We start from the raw sequence: 25,469 nt of genomic DNA, 5'->3' as shown, positions 1-25,469 counted from the left end.
CAAACAGATTGAAACGATGCTTTACCCATATAGTGAAGCGTTCCGCAAAGAGTACGCGTCCGGGAACCGATGCTCAGCCACTTGCTCAGTCCGAAATCAATTAACCGCACGTGGTAGTACTGATCTAGCAGTATATTTTCCGGCTTCAAATCACGATAGATGATTCCGGCTTGGTGAAGGAAATCTGCAAAAAAACAAAATAGAGATAAATTCGTAACCGGTGTTTAAATAGTTAAATTAAAAAAAAATTTCATACCTAGTGCAAGAGCAATTTCAGCAACGTACAAGCGTACAAGCTCAAATGGCAACTTTTTGAATTCCTGGAAAAGCTCTCCGTTCGGGTAGTAATGGGATACTGAAAAAAAAGAAGTGAAATGACAGTTAATCACCAAGTGAGTGCAAATCTTCCAGATTTATGTGAAAAATCCAGTTTTTTTTTTATCGCTCCGCCAAACAACATATTTAGAAAAGTCTGGAAATCTCATATGGTAATAACATAGGCCACATTTTTGCAGACAAATTTATAGGATTCTTCCAGACTTGTTGAAAATAGTACTGACAACCCTATAGCAAAGTATGTAGAACAGGTTTATTTTCGGTCAATTTGCTTTCAGCTGTTGGCACAGCAGCAGTTGTATCTCTCGGTGTCGTTCAGGCATTTACCTGCAAGTCGGTCTTTTTGAGGTTGCAAAAATTGGATGATGAGCGGTGACGTTGAAATTAAGAATACCACCACACTCAGCTTTGGTAATGGAAGTGCAATAATAGCAATGTTAATTTCGTTAAGGCTCTGGATGCGGGTCCCGTCCACATGGAAGCATGTATCAACATGTAGACTGATGTATGTGGTGTATATATGGATGTGAAAAAGGAAATGCCCACCTCGCTGCATTTCCTCGATCGGAGGAGGAATATATCTATACAGGAAACAAAAACATGTGTTTTCTATGTAAGATTGAGGAGCACCACCCCAAGTGGAAGGCCCGGAAGCAACCAGAAAAGCAAAAACTGGATGAAGAACGAAAGCAGGACGAAGAAAAGCACAACCATGACGACTATCGGAGTTTGTATAGTAGTTCGATCGCACACCGTTCGAAAAATTCATGTAAATTTCTGCTAGATATAGTACACATAAAATTAACGCTAGATTTGGCATAAATTTACGCGATATTTCGTGTAAATTTAAGTGCAATATCGCATAAATTAGCAATATTGTATGCAAGCTTGTAAACGATATCGCTGTTTATGCCAAGTATAATAGCTCAAAATTAAACGAAGGGAGATTTAACGCGATAGTTAAAATTCAAAATTTGTTTCTGTGCAGTTCTGTGCTTGCCACACAATATACAAATTTATACATTGGTTGGCATAGAAAGCTCTCAATTAATAACTGTGGAAGTGCATCAAGAGCACTAAGTTGAGAGCCGGAAAAACACTCATAAAAGAAGCGTAAAAAGCTTAGCAGATGAAGACAAATTGCAATTTCGCAAGTCAAAATATTTAGGTTTTTATGAATGCACGTACACTCAAAAAATTTATCACATATCTAATGGATGAAATCCATGTGATTTTCACATAGCTTTTCTATGATCACATAGCAGCAAATCCCACCACAAAATCACATGAATATTATGAGGTCCATGAAATTCATATGAAAAATCATATAAAATAAATGTGATCGCATAGATGTTATGTGAAATTTAGATGAATTCCATTAATTTTGATTATGGATGAAAATCATGTGCGTTTCCAATGGAAGCTACATGAAAACTATTTTCGGTGTAGCTGAAACTCCTATAGGGGACGACGAGGTAAGTTTGCCACCCTACGCTTGAAGTAAAATTTAACCAAAATTGTATGAAAATTTCAGCTATCACATTGATTTTCAGAAAACTTCCTTTTCATTTGTTGATATTTTATCGCGAATCAAAAACAGGCGAAATAATGAAAGAAAAAAAAACAGGCGGAGTAAAGTTGGCCACCCTTAGGGGTAAGACGGCCACATGGAATATATGATGATCCTGGCCATATAAAAGGTTACTGTCTTCGGCAAAATTGCACAGAATTTTTTCACTATGGGGCGCTAATGTGCAAGTCAATTTCCTGTATAAAATATATCTTGAGATATTTACTATTTAGAATGTTTCCGTCTTCGGGAAAGTTGTTCATGTAATCAATGTCTTCAAATTTGTGGGTTAGTTAGTTCAGAATTATCTCACTCAGGGCTATGCATTTACAAGGAAAAGAAAATGAACTCACTTCAATTCTGGCTCATTCGACTTGTCACGCATCGCGTCGTCAAGCATCATATAGTATTCGCTTGCCGATAAGGATGGCATCGGAATTATGTGTAGTAATAATATATTATTTTATGTTAAACGAAAATTAAATTAACGAGGCCATTCTGGAGTCCGAGATGGCGGTCAATATGGGTATTTTCGGTTATTCGGTCCCCGGACAACGCGTAGATGCCGAAAATCAAATCCAATATGGCGGCCATCAGGGTTGATCAGAAAGCGTCAAATACCCCAATATCAGGGTATTTTCGGAACGGGGACAATGTGTAGATGCCAAAAATCGATGTCCGATTCCATTTTGGAATCCAATATGGCGGCCATCAACTAATATCAGGATATTTTTCGGAACGGGCACGACGCGTATATGCTGAAAATCGATATTCGATGTCATTTGCAGGCTATTTGACACTTCTTCTGAAATCTGAAGCGTCGGACATCGATGTCACCCCGATTAAAAAAAAAACCCACATTGATCGGTATTTGACAGTATTTCACAGTTTCTCTGAACCAAAGCCGCCATCTTGGATTAAAAGACGGCGTTACATCAATTTTCGGCATCTACGTCTCATCTACATTTTGAAAATAACCATATTTTAGGGTATTTGACACTTTTCCACAAATCGGAAGTCGCCGTCTTGGATTTCAAAATGGCGTCGGATATCGATTTTAAGCCTCTAGACGCCATCCCGATTCCAAAAATACCTATATTGATGGGTATTTGACAATATTTCCCATTTGTTCTGAAATCGGAGGCCGCCATCTTGGATTTCAAAATGGCGTCGCATATCAATTTTCAATCTTCGATTAAAAAATTACCCATATTGATGGGTAAACAAACCACCCGGCAATGATAAATTTGACATCCACGCGCACAGATCTATGCGCATACGCTTAAATGAACCGAGTGAACAAACAACAAAAGTCATAAAAACTGCGCGAATTTGAATCGAACAGCTTCGCTTCAATGCAAAAGTATGTTCATTTGACAATGAAAGAAGAAATGAACACAAGTCAAGCCAAAACAAACAGTTTCATGCTGATCGAAAGTGGATCTGTTGATGTTGACGGGCATCTGCTCTAAGAGAAGACAGAATGACTTTCAATTGGAAGTGATGGTTTACAGCTTCATCGTCACTTGATGATTTTCTATTGAAAGTGACTTTGTGGGGCCCTGATCTCACTACGTGACACTAGTCTACGCGTGGACTTCACGTAGATGTCCTGATTTTTTAGATGGTGAAGATTTCAAGATATAGATACAGAAAGTCACTAGCGCGACGTAGTGAGGGAATTCCTAATTTACTTGTGGACTATAACGATTTGGAATGCCTTAATTACTTATAATGCCTTTACAGAAGCTTCTTAGAAGTCCTGAGTCTAGTTCTATGAATTGACTACTTTAACGGATGTTCTGGATTGTCTAGCAGATCCCCATGGGGCCTTCATCTCACGAATTTATACTGATGACAGATCTACAAATGTTTTCGAAAAAAGTCTGATGTATTTCAGAAACGAAATATTGTTATTTACGCATTCAGTTCCAACCGTCAAGCCGACTTACCCCGGCACACGTCAAACTGTAACAGCTTCCGTAATACCTCATAATTTAATGAAAACTGTATATTTTTCACTATAACTACATCTAACAGACATGTATTTTCTTTATACATAGTAACGTTACTTTTACATGATTAATTATATGATAGCTCTAAAGCAATAAATTCCGTAAACATAAATTAACAAATACAGGCTGCCGTCAAGCTAGAATGTTTTTTTTTTTTTTTTCTTTATTTAAGAGATTTTTAGCCTTAGGCTAGTTCATCTCTAACAAGCTAGAATGTGTTTTACAACACAAACTATACACACCAAATTTCTTAAATCTTGTTCGGTACTTTTTTTGCTGGATTTGTTCGGTGAAATATCATTTTTAACGAATGCTTTGTAAAGAGTATTATTTTACCAATTTTCCGCAATCATAACTGCTGAATTTCCGTAATTTGCAGAAATTTGCCGAAAACTGTAAATCAAATTTGCTGATTGAAACTGTAAATGGCTGCGATTCCGCAATTCTGTAAAAATTGTAACGAATGCACTGTAAAAATCATATTTTACAAAAACAAACAGCAATAAAGTACAGCATTTCCGTAAAACTTACTGAACAGATTTGTGAACTTTGTACCGTCAAACACAACCTTTGCTGCCATTTCGATGTTGAGTGTTATTCGGTTTTATGTTGTGAAACGTAAGTACTTTACTTTTTTTTTTTGCTAGATTGTGTTCAATTTACAACGAAAATTTAATCAGTTTTCATTTTTGGGTCAATTAATTTCAGACGCCATGGACGCTAGGCAACTCAATATCCTCCTCAGAAGTGCTGAGTTCGGCTCAAAAGTCCACAGTTTGCTGAGTCCGGCTTCATTACTGATTTTTGTTATGAAGTTTTGTACGAACTCAACATGGAAATGCCTATTAAAAAATATATGGTTAAATAGTCGAATGAATTTTTGGGTTGGTGAAAGAAAGAAACAAATAATTAATCAATAAAAAATCTAATTTTTATGATTTATTCTGAAAAAAAGTACAGTAGATTCGGTAAAACATATACAGAACGCTATGGTAAACTTTACTGATCGTTCAGTAAAATTTATAGTCCGCAGGTCAGTAAATTTTGACAGCGCACAAGCGAAGAAATTTTACCGAACGGATTGTAAATTGAAACATTACCGAATGGATTACCGAACGTTCAGCTGTTCCATATTCGGTAAAAATTTACAGTATACTGTAAAAAAATCTTAGTGTGTACTATTGCAAAGAACTCTGAATCCAAAAGGTGGCCGTCTTACCGCGTCGTCCGCTCCAAGCTGACGACTCCGTTAATAGAAAATCGCCGACACCCGACCAACGGTGCTCAAGGTCACCTGAACCCAGAATCACCCTTCTTATTCGACTCATGCTTTGCTATCCAATGGAACATGAACGGATACCAAAACAACATTAGCAACCTGGAGATTCTTATCCGGGATCATGACCTATCTATTTTGGCTATCTAAAAACTGCATAACTGATAGGATGGACCGGATTCTCGCGGGACAATATCGCTGGGTGTTGGGAAACAACCACAATATTCGCCACGGTACTGCTATCGGAATAAGCAATTTTTCCCTTCACCACCACTCCGCTATCTACTGAGTTACCTGTGGCTGCGATAAGACTCGAATATCCGCTTGCAGTCACTGTAATCTCTGTGTACCTTCCCTGTCAGAAGATCCTTGGACTTAAAGGTAAGTTATCTGACCTACTCTCCTCCATTGACGGCCCAATTCTTGTTTTGAGTAATGTAAACGGCCATCGCCAAGCATGGGGCAACACTCTAACCAACCGCAGGGACAACAATGTCCTGGAAGCGGCTGAAACCGTTGATCTAACTCTTCTCAATCATGGATCCACAACCTTTAGAAGTGGAGAAAAGGCATCCGCAATCGACGTGTCTTTCGCCAGTTTAGGAACAATTTATCGCCTGCTATGGAAATCCGACTTGACTGTAGAACAATCGAAACCTCCCGTAGACCACACTGGATCTACAATCAAGCAGATTTGATTGGAAGTTATCAAGAGGCAATCACCGTTAGTTGCAGTGAACCCGAACCAACCAACCTCTCGGACTACATCGGTTCAATTTGTCAAGCGGCAACAGCCACTATTCCTCGATCTAGTACCATCCAAGGACGAGAAGCCTTTCCGTGGTATGGGGACTAAACACTGGCTGTGAATGTCGGGAGAATGGCTCTTCATGCCGCCAAGCGGTTCAATAAAGACCACCCTCACAAGGAGGCGGCTTTGGCTCACTACCGTGCAAAAAGGAACGAATGTCGGCAAACTAAACGGGAAGCGAAAGCCCAAAGCTGGAATAACTTTTTCAATGGAATCAGCCCAAACTAATAGGCAGATGATTTGTGGGGAAAGGTTCACCCTAATAAACAAATACCATAAACGAACTGTATGCCGGATGGGTAAACTTTCCCACAAATGGTTTGAATGGTACCTTGGACACGTCGTTAAGCTCTCTTTTATAGTTGTTTTTTTATTAGGGAATGCTTTAAGTGGGAAGAGAAAAAACCAGGGAATCGCACTTTAATATGAAGGAGGAATTACCCGCGATCCAGACACTATTGCTGATGTGCTTGGAGAATACTTCGCCTCTTTATCAGCCACAGGAGGCTACGAAGAACGCTTCCGTAGGATAAAAGGTGTTTTGACACCTTCTATTGCCAGCATGCCTATTCCGGAGGAAGCAATTGTACCGGAAATAAACGAACCCTTCCGGATGAACAAGCTCGCTCTAACCTTTTCAAAGACTAAAGGCTATTCTGCGGGCCCGAATGAGGTTGGTTATCCTTTGCTCCGGAATTTATAACCAGAAGGAAGACGCAAGCTTCTAGATCTAATCAACCAGGAGTGGCTGAACAACTCCCTGCCTCAGTATGTGAAGCACAGTCTCGTGGTCCCGATCCTCAAGCAAGGAAAGCCAGGCAGACATACTGCAGGAAGAATTATCAATCTTGAAATAAATTTATGCTGAAAAAATTGAAACCAGTGACTGCTTACAAGTAAAAGTGACTTAAGTGACTTTCATTTTCATTTTCATTTTCATGTTCAAGCACAGAAGGGGATCTTAGGCAGAGTTGAAAATTATCTAGGGAGAATCACCCGGGTGCAAGAGATATCATTCTCTGAGGTGAATCTCTGCTTGCCAACTCGGAGATTTTTCCTGGCACCACTGGAGAGATTTTTAGACACAGCACGAGAGAGTGAGAATGTTGACAGTTCACTTTTTGTCTGTTTATACACTAACTTCCGTGAGAAAGATGGCAGCGCAAATGCGTTATTGTTTCTCCAAAGATTCCGGCAGAGCTTGACGTGAGTGAGTGAAAACATCAATAAAATGGCTGAAAAACGAATACAAAGACAGAGCGTAGCCAAGTTTTGAGCTAGGGAGGGGCGAAAAAAAAATTTTACGATGGAAAATTTGGCCGAATGCCATTTCACCGAACGTCATTTCACCGAAAGCTTTTCTATTGCAGAGTTTAGTGCGGTTTGAGGACGGTACCGAAAAGGTGGTTGTGAATGTTGTGCTTTGCAGGGCAAATGGAAAAACATTAAAAGTGGTCACGGTATTCAACTTGAAGCGGCATCTCGTCAACATTCATCGGGTGTTCTCTCCATTTTCGCTGCAGCTGCTGACGGCATTCCAAGTGCCTTCCTCTCGACACATTTCATCGACGACGTTCTCCACGTTACGGACGGGCATCTCCCTTCACAAAACTGTCTCGAACCTTGGACAGTCGAAGACCACATGCTCCGGCGTTTCATCCACGTTGCCACACTCCGAACAGAGGGGTGACACTGCGTGTCCGAACCGATGCAGATACTTCCTGAAGCAGCCGCGGCCAGACAAGAACTGCGTTAGGTGGAATTTGACGTCTCCGTGATTTCTGTTCACCCAGGTTGAAAAAAAATCTGTATTAGTCTACGTGGTTAGGTTAGGTTACCTTTAATAGCGAGACTTTCAGCCAGAGGCTGGTTCATCTCTTTATTAGTCTACGTGTCCATCTACCGTTCTCTGCCGTGTTCCACTCCTGTTACCACTTAGCCAACGACTCCGCTCTCACAACTTTCCGTACTCTTCCGGCTTCCCTCCGCCTGTAGCACTCGCTGTCTTCCACTTTGAGGTTACGGCATGCCCCGGACGGTTATATCTTCCCGCTGTACTGCTTTACAGTTACTGTCCAATAGAACTTCCGTTTTATGATGGACTATCTGCAGCTTCGCTCCTTACATCCAGTTACCAATCATGTCGATCGCCTCGGTCGCCAGCACTTCCACCTCTTCCAGCGTCTCGCCTGTTACCGTCAAGACGATGTCGTCCGCAAAGCCAACGATCTCAACTCCATTGGGCAGCTTCAGCGTTAGCACGCCGTTGTACATCCCGGTCCAGAGCGTTGGATCAAGGATGGAGCCTTGTGGAACTCCCGCTGTTATCCTAATCGATCTCTGTCCCATGTCTGTCTGTCGACTAAACTGAAGCAAATTTCAATAATGGTGCGCTGATGCACTTCCCGTATTCGCATTTCCAAAAATGTATACACCAAAATTTTGACAATAGCAATAATTAACTACTGTACGTTACAATACTATAATTGACTACTGTACCTTAATAGAAAAAGTAACCTTTAAAAAATCTTTGTATGCAACAAACCTAAGAGGAAAAGAAGACAATACGGGGGCGAAAACGAATCACTCTTCTGTCAAACGCGAACCAGCTCGTGATTGGCCGATTTGAAATGCGTAAGATAGAAATAGAGATAAAAGAGTAAGTCAGTTGTCTCCTCATCCTCTTAGCAACAAACTAACAACCAAAGTCTTCACCGGGGTGATTCTCCCCGGTGAGGAAAACGAACTCTCTACGGTGCTCCGTAGTGATCACTTATACGCTCCGGTGTGTTGGACTGGTGGAGGTGCAAGGTCAGAAACTGTATTTGTTTGCGAAGTGGGAGAAGCGATAGAAACTGAAAACAAAATAAAGATCTCTCGGGTGAGTTTGCTTTTGTCATAGTGCGAGGTGTCTTTTCAACTCATCACCCTGCTTACACTGGGGAGAATGGCATCCCTGATCTTAGGGCAAGGTCTCCAGTGAAACAACACTGTACATGCTGCACAAGGGTAGAGGTAAATATTTGACACCACAGGACAGACTAATAATCACAGGGAGCAATTGAATCCTGCTTAAGATGCCGGATAGGGAGGAATAGTGTTTCAAGTAGGGGATAGTCGGAGTAACAGTAGTTAATAGTAAAAGTTGGAAAATAAACGTACAGAGGTTTTTTTTTTCCTTTATTTGTTTTTCCGTCGATCTTGTTTTCCGTGCTGAGCATCAATGCTACCGACGCCAGAGAGGCAGCTCCCACACCTGGACCCTACCTATCGACCCATCAACTCATGAACCGGGGACCAACGGCTTTACTTCCCTTCCGAAGGAAGGCGTGATCAAAGATTGTATGCCTCAGAACATCCTCGATTATTATTTTCAAACGATCTGAAAGTTTTGCTGCGCATCCCCTCACTCGCCGATTCTCTCCAAAATCAGATTGACATCTTTGCTGACTGGTGTAGTCTATACCGACTGGTGGTCAGCCCAGCTAAGTGTACAATCATTACTTTCTCACGCAAGAAACAACCGATTATTTACAACTACAAACTACTAGACACGACTATCGAACGGGTGCATTGGGTAAAAGACTTAGGCGTTTTTCTGGATTCAAAGCTGACATACTCACACCATATATCATAAGTCGTCGACAAAGCGTCCAGAACTCTTGGCTTTTACTAAGAACTTCACAGACATTTACTGCTTGAAATCGCTCTATTGCTCTCTCGTACGATCTACGTTGGAATACTGCTCTGCAGCCTGGAGCCCGAACTACAATAATGGGGCCGAGAGAATTAAATCTGTGCAACGACGTTTTCTTCGCTTAGCGCTCCGTAAGCTGCCTTGGAGATATCCACTTCGTCTTCCAAGCTACGGGAATCGCTGCCAATTGATCAATGTCGAACCATTACGAATCCGAAGAGATGTTTTCAGAGCCTTAACCGTCGCCGATACTCTGCAAGGAAGAATCGACTGCGAAGTAATTCTGCAACAAGTGAACATTAATGTTCAACCTCGATCACTACGCAACAGTCTTATCCTTCTTCGAACTAATTATAGCTTAGGGAGCGCTATTTACGGCTTGTAGCGAATGTTCAACCGAGTAGCGTCGATGTTCGATTTCCACTTGACACGGAATATGCTTGGCCGAAGTTTCTCTGCCTTTTTTGCTGACCGAAGGCGCTTGACGCCCAACAGCTAAGTGAAAATGTTTGGACTTATACATTTTTAGTAACTTGACAATGCTTTCCTTGTTATTTTCGTTTGTAACTGTATTATATGTAGTCTGTATAATCTGTACTTTTTTACAACACATCACTGTTGATGCAAACATAACAAATAAACAAATCAATCAAAATGAAGCATATAGGGGAATTTACGTATTCTCGTCAATCTAAGCAGCGTCCGCACTTCTATTAGCATTTTTTCAGCGTCACGCACATATATGGCGTGTCTGTTTGTTTATATTCATCTGCTACTTGCTTCTCTATCCATTCCAATGGACAGAATTTTTCAAAACGGTTTGAAAGCTTTTTTACAACGCTTCAAACTTCTCAGGTGAGTGTGACTATTGTCGGCAGTCTCTTTTTCTTCGGCAACCTTCCCATTAGAACTGCGTGTTAACCAGCTGTTCTATTATCGGCAACTCGAAATCAGCCCAATTTTGTAGTGCGTATGCTTCATTTGAAGAAAAATCTGGCATAATAGGATTTCTCGGTCGTACAAATATAATCAGATTGAAGCTGAAAGACTAAAGAATCGTTTGGATACATTCAGGGAAGGGTGTTGTTGGGAAAACATAGTTAAATTATCGTTTAAATTTTGGTTGCCGAAAACAGTCAATGTATGCCGAAGCCGGCATTTACCCTATAAGATTAGTTACAATACCATGTACAAAAATGGTAAATAACATTGTTCTCTGAGTAATACTTCAACGAGAAAACAACAATGAAAGCTTGTCACGCAAATAGAAGAAGCACTGTTGGTCACTTTCTGAAATATTTCAATAGTTTAATTCCCTTGCAAACCCAAATAAATCTATCTGTGTAAAACTAAATAAACTAAGAGTGATTTGCGGCAACACCTGCCAGTATCGCACCCAACGTCAGTGCCTACACGTAAGCGTACTACAATGCGACTCTCAAACAAAGGAGTAACAAGAGTGATACTATCACTGCCAGACTAGATCTTTGTTTCTCTCATGCAGTGGTTCATCTGAGAGGGGAAGCCTTGTAATCCCCATCGCCTGCCCATGGCACCATTCTATCGCGGCATGAGCCAGCAACGCCGGCCATAAACCAACCGTCTCCAACACTCCACTATAAAGCATAAAATTAAGCCCGCCCACCAGCACCAAGGTGCAAAATCTATGTAAGGGGAAGGGCGAAAGTGACTTAAGTGACTTGGTCTTGAAAAAGAGACTTATTAGTGACTAACAGCCCTGTAATCAGCTGCAACTTTTCACAATCAGTGATGAAATTGTGTTGATCCATGTACATCTTGACGTCGTCAACTTAGAATTGGACATTAGCATTAGACAAGAAAATTCATTACTTTATTGGGGAACACCGGAAACGGTCGAGAATACCTACTTCAGAACGAGTAGTTCTCATCTTAACGTAAAGCGAGCGGTCCGAAAGGTACGATATGAACCACTGAATGTCTCAAGCTTGCTCAAAAGATTGCAGTGATCCACTCGAAAAAAATGCAGCCTTGGGATCAGATCAGTGTATACAACATCTACTTGTCCACCAGAATTCATGGTTTGACCGCAGAGCTACACGAATTTGGTCAAATTTGTCGTAACTAACCGTTTTAGGTAGAATCCATGCTGAGCCATGGAAATTTAGTTTTTACAAGATCTGAAAAGGGCCTATCTCGGATACTTTGGAGCAGCAACATAATGATGTGACTCGCCTCTGTAAATTTAGTAGTCGCCTTTTCTGTAAACAGAGTACTTATACGAAAATTTTCACGCGTCACGAAATTTACTCTCCTACAAAGACAAATTAAATAGCATCGCCAAGGGAGTGCAGCGTTCGGAAAAACTTAAAAACTCAAAACTCATGCATGAGTTTATGCGCCTATGAGTTTTTCCTTGCAAAATTTTACGTCGCAAAAATCACCAATGAGTTTTCAGGTTCAAAAATTCATTTATTTATATTTTGGCATTATTTATTGTTATTACTATTGTTTGTGCATCAGGGGTTGGAGAACTAACAAAACATGCATAACCATGGTATCAATTGACGTTTGAGTGGTTTTTATGAGTTTAAAGTTAGAGTGATTTTCCTACGTTGTGAGTGTGAGTTCGTGAATATACTTGAGAATCTCAAGCGTGAATTTTGTTTGCCACATTAGCACGTGAGTATATTCTCGCAAGGAGACTCAATGAATGAGATTTGAGAATGATTTCCCGAACACTGGGAGTAAGCAACGTTTTCGAACACAACTTCAGAACGGAGGCAGGAATGCCGAGAGTTTCAACCTTTGAAGAGCCAGATTGATGGTATATTCAATAACGTGAAAAGAACGGAGCTCGAATGTATCTCTTTGAGTGTATCACTTGTGACAATCTTAAATTGATTTGGTGAGGGCCAAGGTTTCGTTGAATGAACTCATGAAATGTTGAGCAAAGAGGCGACACTTTTCAGCTTCAAAACTAGTAGCTTGCTCACCGAGGATGAACCGGCTGATTTTGTTTTTCATAAATGATTCAGATTTCTACGAAGAGATGAGTGCGTTCGGAATACATATCGTTGATATAGGAATTTGAACTTGAACTAGTACACATGCACACTAGAGAAGCAAACAAAACAGATTTATTTCATACTTACGTAGGAACACCTTTTTCTTAGTCTGCCAGTAACGAACGCATTTGGCCAAAAACGGATGATGTCCACAAATAGTTTGAATATCAACTTCGTCCTTCAGCTGGCGAATTGCATTACCGTTGATAATCTAAAATCGATCATTTAAATTGGTTAAAATTTGCATGAAATGATACAGTTTATAGACAATGAGATGTAAACAGGTGAGGTTATTTAATCTGCTGTAGAACGAAAGAGACGGAAAATTTTCATTGCCTCGCCTGTTTACATCGACACCACCATGGTTTACACATACCTCTGATTTACTAAAAACTTTCAGTGCAAAATCCTTCTCTTCTTCACTCTGAGTGATACTCCTTACTCTAAACACTTTTCCAAAAGCTCCATTAGCAACGTGATTGACTATGCTATATTGACGCTCAGCGTTACTATCTATCGGAAAATGTGGCAAAAAAAGCGCTTCAGCATGCGTAACTGGCCAACATGTTTTCGACAGAAGCCTATCGTCAGCTAGTGTTGAGTCATGCCACCTATAATGGGGGGAAACAGTTTTAAATAAAAGTATTCTTTATAATGATTTTACACTTTAAGTTCATAAGGTGATGGAAGAATTCGTACGCTTCCCTTGTCTTGTAATCTGATAGGTCAACATTTTGTTTACAATTATCTTATAATGAATTTATACTTGAGGGGATTCGTAGGAAAGGGGTGTAAGTAACAAACAGAAACGAACACTCTTATAAAAAAATATAATAGTCACTAACTTTCCTTCTAACTTCCTCAACTTCTCTTTGACTTCTTGATCTATGATGACCTTGATAACAGATTGAACCAAGGAGTGATCTGATAGACGATACACAACTCTAATAAACTCTGATAGTCAGGTTCTTCAAAACTGAAGAAAAACTCGACAAACGAAGAAGATCAGTTGAGATTCATTTTACGCAATCTTATTTTGTCGAGTTATTCTTCATTAATGTATCAAACCTGCCAGTCATCACATTATCACATTATCAAAACAAATAAAAACAACTCTAACCCGCATAATAACCTCACGGTGAGTTATTTTGTTTACTAGCTTGTATTTTGCCGGCTTTTACGACAAATACCTAACTGTGAAAGGACATGAATGACTTGACATTTATAGCATTTCATATGTTTCCCATCATATAGAATTTTAAATAATAGATTTTATTAGCATGGATAGAACATTAAGATGCTAACATTTCATTAGGGCAAATCTGCTTTTGTAAACAATGATTTCAACCGCCGAATTCTTGAAAATAACAGCCCGCTCTCCAAACTAATAAATTTACGGCTAAATTCATTGATTACAAAAGCAGTTTTGCGCTTTTGAAATATTGGAAAATTTATATTTTTTACTAGCTACATTTATTTTAAAATAAGAGAAAATGCTAATCCTGGACCAATAAACTACCAGTTTATGTTTAGCGTTGGCCTGTCGAGTATATACATGAAATACGCAAAGCAAGATTACGCTTCTCACAGCTGATCATTCATTACAATCATGATCATTGCGTTACTCACAAAGGAAAACAACAACAAGCACAGTCATAAAGCCAACACCATTATTTTACTTTATACTGTACCTTCTTCGTGAAACACGACTCCAAGGTCGACTGCAGGATTGATCGGTTGAATGCCTTTTGTGTGATCCAGTTGTGTTCAAGGACGTGCAGGATAGTGAGCTGTAAATCCTTCGGAAGCTTTCATTCAAACGACCAGATAATCCATCCAAGCTGATCGAACGTCTCAACTGAAATCATTATCGAGGAAAAAAAATGTCACATGGAAAGTCGAAAAAGGTTTAGGTTTAAATGTGGAAATTAAATACACGAGAATCCTCCACTTCCATTGAGATTTGAACTTGCGTGTGTATTTAGATGTTCACGAAGAACTTTGAATCCGCAGTTAAGAAAATTTCCGGATCACACTAATGAAGTCCCAGGACCCAGGTACTCGATATGATTGATTTTTGATATTCAATTCTCATAACATTTGACTTAGCTAAGAATGATGGGTGTGCGCTGAGGGTTACATACCGAGTGTGTCTAATGTGAGTACCAATAGGGTCAAATCCAACCCGTTGGAAAATGGTACGAGTACGAGACATTTCTATCCCGGGAATTAAGCCTGGTAAATAGGCCTTTTGTCAGGACTAAGAGTACACAAATTGAAGGGGTAGTATATTTTTTACGGTTGATTTTCATGATTTTTTTGCAACCGAGCATAACTGCTGGCAAAAAAATCGCATAAAAACTTGAGAGTAAACAAATTACTTTTCAGCCATGAATCATGACCCTAGTGGTTTAAAGCCCTACAGTTCAAGTATGGACGTCTGTCAAAGTTGTTCCAATCGAACCGTCAAAATGCACCGCTTTGCATTAGAACAGCTTTTTTTCAGTTTTGTGGTTGGTTACAATCGTCCATACTTTAACTAGAGGGCTTTATAGTGGATAGGTACCTATAGATATGCAAATGATAAACGTAAAACTCGAAATATTTACCTCTGTGTGGTTTGCCTTATTTTGAGCTGCTACACTTGTCGCTATCAAATGAGATGACGATGACGATGATGATTTCGCACAAGCAGCTTCCCTTAATTCTTGCTGGTTCTGAGTAACTGAGTTGCTGCTGCTAGCGTTTCCCATAAAATGACAAAGGTGCTGAACTGTTTCTCTATTTGCGAACAGCTAAAATCGAAAAATCCGCATACTTCTGCGCGTTTCCGCAGGAAAATAACAAACACTACCTCTTCCGATTACTTTTATCAAACCATTCCACAGCTTTCCAACCATAAACACACGAAAATTTTAGACTAATTTGCAAATTAAACGATGAAATCTAAATTTTATATTTTTCCGTTTCTTGTCTTACGTTTTGTTTGGCACTTTCACAGCTTTTTCGCTTTTCCTTGAAAAATGACGAAAATGAAAGATGAAACGTCAAAATTTGACGTTTCATAATTAATCAAGCTGGACATTGCATTACGTCCTAAGCTAGGGGGGGATGTGCTGTCAAATCAGCCTACTGATCATCTTGTATGAAACTGGCTCCAAACGTAAACAAACCCTGTAGGTTTCTTATGGCTTGTTTACGTTTGGAACCAGTTATGCGAGGTAGGCGAAGATTGTTCGTATTTGACAGCCACCTCCCCCCCTTGGTCCTAAGTAACATTTATCGATTCTCTTCGTCGACTTTCTCTTTCGATAATAACTTGATCCCAGAACCGTTTCTTGCAGTGTTTGTTGTATTGAATGCTAGATATTGCTGATTGCATATGAAACTGGACTGTCCCAAAAATGCAAAAAGTGTGATAAAAGTGTACGTTTCCGTCAAATCGTTTTGATGTCTTCGGAGCACTTATTGCTTGCATCATAAAGAATAAGTGCACCGAAGACACCAAGACGATTAGACAGTTTTTTGTGCAGTGCAGTTTTATCACACTTTTTAATAAGTGAAAACGCGCTTATTAGTCCAATTTGGTGTGCAACAGGCAATAACAGCTTCATTTATCAATCTGTGTGCTGAAAATACCTAAGAATGTCTTTACTTGGCCGTGGGAATGCAAAGAGAAAGTCGACGACGAGAATTTGTCAATTTTACCTACGACCTAATGCAATGTTCAGCTTGAAATGCCTTTGTATATTAATATTGGGCGTCTGAGTTCGGAAAACTCAACACTGAAACAAATGTTTTAGAGCAACCGTAACGGTACGCTGCTAAACTCATTTTAGCAGCCCTCATCATAGCGCAGCTACCGTATCGGGGGTTGCCATACACGTAACTAAAATAGCAGTCGGCTTCTCGGTGAGAAGCGCGCTACCAAATTTAGCAGCGCGGGAGAAAGGTTGCTATTCGTAGAAATGTCAGAATGCTCTCTACCGGTACGGACAAAGGCGAGTAAATTGATAACCGCGATAGCAGCGACCGGTGTGGAGAAGAGTGACTAAACTAAAATGAGAGCGCTGTGCGCTGTTAAAATAGTCGCGCAAATGACAACGACCGTTACGGTTGCTCAGTAACTACACTGAAACAAGGACCATACCCCAATAAAAATAACTATAAAAGAGAGCTTAACGACGTGTTCGGGGTATCATCCAAACCATTTGTGGGATAGTTTACCCATCCGGGATACAGTTCGTTTACAGTATTTGTTTATTAGGGTAGTTAAACCAACAATCAATACGAAACTAACGATTTTTAATTGGCTCACTACTTGACTAGCCTATTGGTCCCAAGCAAATCGATTAACGTACCCCATCCTAGTCAAAATTCCAGTACTACACTATGTTTGTTTTGATTCGCTATGAAAGTTTGACAGATAAAATGAGGGGCTAGTGGATTTTCCTATGTTTCGAGGGGTGAATCGATTAGCTTGGGACCGAAGATAGTACCAGAGCTGAGCCAAAAAGTTGACCACGTTTCTTCGGGACCAACTAGTCTTACAGTTACCTCTATGGTTAAACTTAGAAACACTGGAATAATAGCAACAATCAATACGAAAGTAACTATTTTAAATTGGCTCACTACTTGACTACCCTAATAAACGGGAACCATACACTAGCAATATCATAGATACACGGATACGAATTTTGTTCATTCAAAACAAAAATATAAATGTTTATACTCTAAACATATAAATTCTAGATAGAGCTGGAATAAGGGCGTAACAGCTTTTGTAAACAATGACTTCTCTTGATGATTTCTTGAAATTCAAGGCTCACCCACGCAAACCAACATCCTCATCGGCTAGGGAAAGACTTTCCCTATACACAGCAAAAAAAAATGTAATATCGATCAACGTAATTCAAGCTGATGTATGAAATAATGATGTAATAGCAAAAAGTAGGTACAATATTACATCAATGGATGTAATTTTGTTCGCAAAATCGATGTACATCGTACAATGTGATATTACACAACCGATGGATTGACCTGGTTGCATCAGTTTCGATGTAATATTCAACAACTTTTTTTGCTGTGTACGATGGTTATGTTGGTCTGCGTGGGCGTGCCTTGAATTCCTAGAAATATTCGATGGAAGTCATTGTTTACAAAAGCTGCTACGCCCTAATTCCAGCTCTATCTAGAATTATTCAAAGTGAATGGATCAATGAAAATGCTGAGTTTTTGACAGAACTATGCTGTGGCTACCACAGTATTTTACATTTGATCATCCATATACAGTAGCGCCAAAAGCATGCTGTGGTGGTTTCAAAACTTGACCATCTAAAATGATCAATTGAAAGCATCTTTAAAACTAAAATATTTATGTTTGAATTAAATTCATAAGCATGTTTATTTCAACAATATAGGATTTGGGTAAACGGTTTTTAGCGTGTCATCACAGAACAGAAGGGGAAGTGCAAACAAATCGGTGAATCAAAAAGTGCTCGTTTTTCTGCTCAACGAGCGATGTGATGTGGTAGCGTTCCACATGGGCTTTCTATGTGCACTCACACTATCATAGCATGCTGCCTATCTTAACTGCAGGCCGAAGATGCCTTCTACCGCTAGGTGCGCTAGTGTTCGCAAATGACCAGTGGAGCCACTTTCTGATTCGAAGTTCCACTCCTGTGGTGTCATGCCTTTTTATTTCCTTCTTGTTACATTCGGAAAAAGTTGCCCCAGCTTTGCTCAACCTCAACAGAAAACGGCCATCCATTCCGAATCCATTCCGGATCCTCCTCCGATACCGAACATGGAAAGAAACCGGTATGAGGACCAGTGGCAGAAACGGCAAAACGACGCTTATAACACAAATTTGTACCGGTTCCACTGGACTGGACACCCACCCCAACGGGTCCTCGCATCCCGGACCAGGACCCCAATACCCACAGGTCACCCTTAATCGCACCCGAAAAAGAGCAGGAATTAAGATGCCCTGCCTGAAGATCTTTGTTTTTTTTTTTCATTTCTTTGCAAACCGTTTTATTTTGCTTTACCCTGCACTCAACTACTTAATAATTCCAAAATATGTATGTTTATTTTAAACATGAGAAGCATGTTTAAAATAAACATATTTATTATTGTTCGCATAGCTGTCAAACCAAACAAAAATAAAAAACGTTTATTTTCAACATGAATATTTTTGAAATAAACGTAACATTATTTTTATTTTAAACATTGATTTCACATGACTTCAAACATGGAATACGTTTGAAATGAACCTAATTTATGTTTGTGGCCAGAACAAACCTTGCTTTAACGCATACACTCAATGCTGTTTATGTTTACTGCAGCTTTCCTGTTTGTCATCATTTTTGCCTAGATTTTCGTTTTCGGCTTTTGATGATAAAAATGGCACTGGACGTTTCCCCAGCAGCAAACCCGGAAAAAAATAACAATACAATTACCATAGAATAAAATACAATTACATCAAAATCTATTGCCAACAATCGATCTTATTGTACACATATTGTACAAGAAATTTTACCATATTGTCATTACAATCGATTTACAATACGTCCCATATAGTAATAATTTTCAACAATAAAACAACAATACAATTAATGGTAAATGGTTTATCTTTGTTCGGGAAAAAGTAATTTTTCCTATGGTTAAGATACATAACAACCCCCTTGTTCTATTGTAGATTTACCCATTTACCATAGATTCTATAGTGAAAACAATACATTCTATGGTTATTTTATCGTTGTAGACAATATGATTTATTGTAAATACAATAAATTCTATTGTATGGTTAGAATACATTTCATTGTGCCTCTGTGGTTCTTTTTTTTACGGGAATCTATCCAAGTTGAAGGCTCATGGCGAATCGAGCGTAGTACGACCATGGAACCATCACTCTGAGACTCCGTTTACAGAAGCGGCGTACCCTAATAAAAATAACCATAAACGAACGATAACCCAAATCATTGAACTATTCCACAAATGGTTTGGATGATACCCAGAACACGTCGTTAAGCAAATTAACCATACAATTTTTATTAGGGTAGTCAGTCGGTTCCCGTTCCATTGGAGGATAGCACGTTGGTTCGCATAGACGAGGAAGAATTCTACGCAGCCGTGTACCGAATTTATGGAAACAAAGAGCGAATTTCGGTGGCGGTGGCCAGCAAGATCACCATGACATGCCTTTCGTGCGAAATCAATTGTTGATCAAACGAATTTCAGAAGTACACTTAAAACCAACAAAACAACAAAACAACTGTCAGACTAAGCATAAGATTCGCAAATATCACACATATTAAAATATTTAATATTTCCACCATTGGAAACTTGGAGCTTGGAGCTGTCCTTCCCCTAGATAAATTCAGAATAGTTGACTATGAAGGTTAACAAATTTTCTAAGATTGTTCAAAATGCATAGTAGTTTTGATAGAAATAATATTAAAATTAAATTAAATTGTTTTCTGCAAAAATCTATTGGTGAGGGTATTTAATTTAATACCCCGTTCACATTACAGCTTATATCACGTAATAAAGGCTGTCTTGCAATAAGCACTCATGCATAGGATTTCCTGTGAAAACTAGATTTGTATGAGTGCTCACAACAACTAAAATGAGAGCGCTGTGCGCTGTTAAAATAGTCGCGCAAATGACAACGACCGTTACGGTTGCTCTTAGTTTAGTCACTCTTCTCCACACCGGTCGCTGCTATCGCGGTTATCAATTTACTCGCCGTAGTCCGTACCGGTAGTGAGCATTTTGACATTTCTACGAATAGCAACCTTTCTCTCGCGCTGCTATCGCGCTGCTAAATTTGGTAACGCGCTTCTCACCGAGAAGCCGACTGCTATTTTAGTTACTCGTATGGCAACCCCCGATACGGTAGCTGCGCTACAGGCCACTGACAAGGTCTATACCAACAGCAGCGTTTGACAGTAGGCAGAATGTCCCGGGCTCAAATCGTTTATTCTGCTGTGCTGGGCCCGCTGTCATAATATAACATGTTGCCTACGCGCCTGCCACTGGGTTGCTGCGCTATGATGAGGGCTGCTAAAATGAGTTTAGCAGCGTACCGTTACGGTTGCTCTAAGCGTGTATTTATTTCTGAAGTGTCAAATTTAAGTGCGTCGATCAAAAACATAGGACCTTTTGAAATGTTCATCATGCGTTGAATTATTCATTGGTAATAGGAATGGGCGTTTTGAAACAAAAAATCGATGTTGTCGAATCGATTCTAAAACTGACTATAAAATCGATCCTCTAAAATATCGAAAGAAAAAAAAGTCGATTCGAGTAAAATCGATTTTTTTTAAATATATGAATTATGCTTTGTAATCTTCTATTAGACGAAATATTCCTCTTCCTGTTGTTTTAGTGTATGTGTGTGAGCATTTATTTGTATAAAACCGATTCACAAAAACAATTGCACTCTATTTAAATATTGAAACCGAATTATTAAGAAATATTGCGAATATTTAGCTTCACAGTTAGAAATACTTAATTTTACATGTGACGGAATCCATCTTTGACATAAAAGATGAGACGTAAACAAACATGTAATGTAAAATTAAATGCTCCGAGACAGAAAAGTTCGTTACTCGACGAAAAATACGTTTTATTGAGTTGAATTTCACGTCTATTATGACACAATTTTATGTCAAAATTGACGCTCGTATATGTCAGGCTCATAGCACCTAAATTTACATGATTTTTTCTAAGTGTGTTATTCAACTTCAACTCTATATCTGAGCTTTCAAAATCTTCTGTACACACTTAGAAATTTTTAAAGAAATCTGTAAAATTTTACCGAAATCTCAACAGCTGAACGTTCGGTAAACAGTTTCGCAGATTTCCTGTAATGTTTCACAATTATCTGTGAATTTTTAACAGATATCTGTAAATAATTACAGGAAAACTGTAAAATTGTTTACCGAACGTTCAGCTGTTGAGATTTCGGTAAAATTTTGCAGAAATCTGTTAAATAATCTTAGTGTGTAGGTATTAAAACTCACCTTTCCAATGTTTTTTTGCATCAAGGAGTGCGTGTTTTTTTTTTGCAAACAAAATCAGCTGGATGAATTAGAAAGAATTGGTCAAAAGTACACACAACATAAAAAGTAACAAATAAATAAAGCCCAAGATTGAAAGGGTGTTTAGCAAAATTTAAGGACGATGAAATTACAATCGCTTGATTTTAAATAAAAACATATTTTTGGGATAGTGAAATACCATTTTGTTTATCATTTTTTTTCAAGAATTCAATGATAACATTTGATTCAACATAATCAACAACAACATAAAAAGAGTTCGGCGATTTTATTTTCTCTTTGGTAATTTAGGCGTTTTGTTTTTTTAAAATGCTTTATAAAAAAGTTTAAACGAGTAAAAAATCGATATCAACTTTGAAAAATCGATTCTGTCAAACATCGAACAGAAAAAGATCGGATGGAAAAAATCGATTTTTCGAGGCAAAAAAATCGATTCTGTAAAAATCGCATCGAAATCGCCCATTCCTAATTGGTAATAATATTATCCTCGTTGTTGTCTTTCAATGCTTTTCGATTTTAGATTGAGATTAACAGCATTATAAAAAAACAATAAATACTACGAAGGAAGTATTTACGGATAAAGGTCTTGCAGGTAATTGTTTTCATATTATTTATATAAACACTCGTAAAATGATCCAACTATTGATTCTCTAGAAAATGAAGACATTGGAATTACGCCCGGATCGTTCCCTTCTGAAGCCTAACTTCGATGGGTACAAGCTCTCTCTAGAGCCAATCCCAATCCTCCGAACGGATCTGACGGGACCTTCTCAGCCAAATCGTATCCGACCAAGTGAAAGCCAGTACTCGCATCTTCACGCTCAAGTGTTTGGGCTCCAGAACCTCTTGGTGCGTGATTCTTGGGCACCCGGAAATTGCTACTTCGTTGATCAGAACCGGCGTGTTTGTTGGGTTCAGTATAATGATATTACTGGACAATTGATGCCAGTGGTCGAGGTATTCAGCATGGATATGGAAGAATCCGAGGAAGTCTACAATAGTTCACTGGTTTTCCTATCTGAAAAGTATGCCCTCGTAGCAGACGGTCGGAAAGTACTACATCTAGTCGATACCGGAGATCGTCGAAAGGGAGGTGAGTGGAATGTAAAGTTTACTTGCACTGCTCCAGAGTGGCCAGGGTGTTGCATTCTTGTGGATGGTAGATTTGAGATCATCAACGGCGAGAGACAAATTCATGCTATAGGTGCTCAAGTAGTGCAAGAGGATGGATCGTTCAAAACGGGTTTGTACTGGGTTAAAGCGGTTCAAAAAGATAGTAATCAGCCTTGGGTGTTTCACTCCAGTCAAGTATTGAAGGGGCGTGGGTATCCTTACTATTGTGCTCTTGAACCCAAAAGTAAAGGTCTGGTGATTGCCAGTGATAAGCCATTCAAATTTGTGACAAACCTGGACGAAGCGCCGATGGAACAAGATGCTATACCAGACGAAAATTCCTGTCCTGCAAAAGTACTTTTCAGTTGGTCGCAAACAACAGAAGATATAATCATCAAAATTCCTAAATCGGATGAAGTTGAATACCAAGTGTCCAACCATAACCTAAAACTGAGGGCCTTATCTGGGGAAACAACAATCATTGACGGAGAAAGTTGGTTTGCTGGCATTGATGCGGAATTGACGTCTTGGACGAACGACTCGGATGAAATTCAGATAACATTGTACAAAGCGAATCCAGGGATAATGTGGCCTTTATTGTTTCCTGGAGCTCCCGAAGAAACTGGTAACCGCGTGGAACACGATATGCCACCGGCATCGAATCTTACTTCTCAACTGGAGGAATGTGATTTTGGAGTCGCTGGAGATGAAACAGAATACACTATCGAAAGGTTGGATGATACTTCCATGGAAACGACACACAAAGTGTTTCTCGGCGGTAATGTACCATTGTTTAGGGTAATGTTAAGACCGGGATTTCCAGATGCTTTAGCGTTACGTTACGATGTCGATGCGTGTCTCTGGCTTCAGCAATCCGGAGAGGACTGGTCACTGAGACACGAAGGGACTCTACATGCCTTTGGCTACGTACAGGCTTCCAAGCAACAAAGAAAGTTCATGTCTTGCTCGCCGGATGTGAACTATGCTGTTATTTGTGAAGCTCAGCGGCATGTTTTCATCTATAAGGGAAGCTACAACAGTGCAGGTGGATTGAGAAATCGAAACGGACCTCAAGTTAGCATCGGTCAGCAGAAACTGGTTTCCCTGGAAGGAAGCAGCGAGATTCTAGGCATTTGCTGTGAGAATGATTACACAATATTGCTTTTGGAAACCGAAATCCTGGTGCTGCAACTTTGCATCGAAGAGTAAAAATAAAACGATTGGGATATTCTAGCAGACATGTTCTATTATTTGATATTGTAAATTGTGAACGCATTGTCTTCGTTTCAAAGTGAATGAGTTATGGTGATTGAATGAAAGGCTGGGTAATGAGATTGCAGTTTTAAGGAAACAATCTAGCCACATCCTTACAAGCCGAACGAATATCGGGAAACTGGTACTCATATCCATATTCTTGTACACGTTTCGGCACCACTTTGGCGCCATTGGTCAGCAAAACTGCACGTTCTTTGCTGAAAATGAGATTGAGGACAAATTCCGGCAACGGAAATAATGCTGGACGAATCAAGGCGGATGCAAATGCCTAAAACGACACTTTTTTAGTAATCAAACTGTATGTGGTTAATATATACCCACCTTGGTGAAATCGCGATTCGAAATCAACTGGGGAGCAACTCCGTTTAGTACTCCACTGACTTCCGGTTTCTCAATCGCGAATTTTATTAAATGGCAAATATCCTGTATGTGAATCCACGGTAAATCATGACTTCCATCTGCAATGGGGCCGCCCAGTCCGAACCAAAACGGCAAAATCAACGACTGTATCATGCCACCTTCCCGCCCAATCACGACTCCGCTTCGAACCTTCACCACACGGCAGATAGAATTATCCGATAGGTTTGCCGCTTTCTCCCATTCCGTACACAATCGGGACATAAAGTCGAATTCAACCGTTTTCGATTCTTCAGTATTCGGCTCCGATCCTGCTGCGTAATGGCTTACTCCGCAAATACTGACAAACACTTTTGGCTTAACCGTGGCCTTCTCGATGGCTCTGGCACAGGCAGCCGTTGTGTTGATCCTTGAGTTCCAGACATTCTGCTTGAAACCTGACGTCCATCGTCTTGTTGGATCCAACACATTTTGACCGGCTAGATTGACCACAGCCGACGTTCCTGCTGGGAGGCCATCTTTCTCCAAATCATGCCAGGTCATATGTTTAACTGCTGGCATTCGTGAGATGGTAGTAACGTCGTATCCATCGGCTCGGAGAATTTGCACCAAGCGCTTACCAATGAATCCGGTGCCACCTCCTAAAAATGTAAATCAATATGAGTAGGTGTCTGACTAGTTGCTAGAATAGAAGTATTTTTAAAATTATATAACACGCAAAAATCCTTTCCAAGGACCTACCAGTTGCAGGTTCATTGTCACTTACCTATTACTACATGTTTCAGGGCCATGAAGGTCACTGTGGATCAAATATACTGTACGTTTATTATGTTAACGATATTTTACCATAAGAATCCTTATTTTTGCGTGTCGAGAGACAACAACTCTACCTGTTTTATTTGAGAAA

General features: G+C 39.6%; 3 protein-coding genes across 3 annotated transcripts in view; 1 reads left to right on the top strand and 2 right to left on the bottom strand.

The window, feature by feature from the left end:
• The window catches only part of S6KL (S6 Kinase Like), a 119,940-nt gene extending 104,187 nt beyond the window's left edge, over positions 1-15,753 (bottom strand). The window contains exons 1-6 of the mRNA XM_065232430.1: positions 15,362-15,753; positions 14,444-14,610; positions 13,129-13,363; positions 12,840-12,963; positions 257-355; positions 26-184 (exon numbers count right to left, since the gene is read on the bottom strand). Of these exons, the coding sequence (XP_065088502.1) occupies positions 26-184; positions 257-355; positions 12,840-12,963; positions 13,129-13,363; positions 14,444-14,610; positions 15,362-15,505 (928 nt within the window). The 5' untranslated portion in view covers positions 15,506-15,753. The remainder of the gene's footprint in view (positions 1-25; positions 185-256; positions 356-12,839; positions 12,964-13,128; positions 13,364-14,443; positions 14,611-15,361) is intronic.
• Positions 15,754-22,312: 6,559 nt separating this feature from the next.
• LOC135709975 (nudC domain-containing protein 1) lies at positions 22,313-24,163 on the top strand. The gene is made up of 2 exons (XM_065232429.1): positions 22,313-22,409; positions 22,472-24,163. The coding sequence occupies exon 2, from the start codon at positions 22,475-22,477 to the stop codon at positions 24,137-24,139; it is 1,665 nt and encodes a 554-aa protein (XP_065088501.1). The 5' UTR covers positions 22,313-22,409; positions 22,472-22,474; the 3' UTR covers positions 24,140-24,163.
• Positions 24,157-25,469, bottom strand: LOC135709977 (epimerase family protein SDR39U1). Its single transcript, XM_065232431.1, has 3 exons — positions 25,329-25,469; positions 24,527-25,203; positions 24,157-24,473 (listed from the first exon to the last, which is right to left on the bottom strand). The coding sequence occupies exons 1-3, from the start codon at positions 25,351-25,353 to the stop codon at positions 24,273-24,275; spliced, it is 903 nt and encodes a 300-aa protein (XP_065088503.1). The 5' UTR covers positions 25,354-25,469; the 3' UTR covers positions 24,157-24,272.

This window comes from Ochlerotatus camptorhynchus, unplaced genomic scaffold (genome assembly GCF_037179485.1).
Source record: "Ochlerotatus camptorhynchus isolate MF236.1 unplaced genomic scaffold, CSIRO-AGI_Acam_v1.1 ptg000369l, whole genome shotgun sequence".
Lineage (NCBI taxonomy): Eukaryota > Metazoa > Arthropoda > Insecta > Diptera > Culicidae > Ochlerotatus > Ochlerotatus camptorhynchus.
Note: the sequence above shows the minus strand (reverse complement) of the source record. Positions and strands in the feature narration are given on the sequence as shown.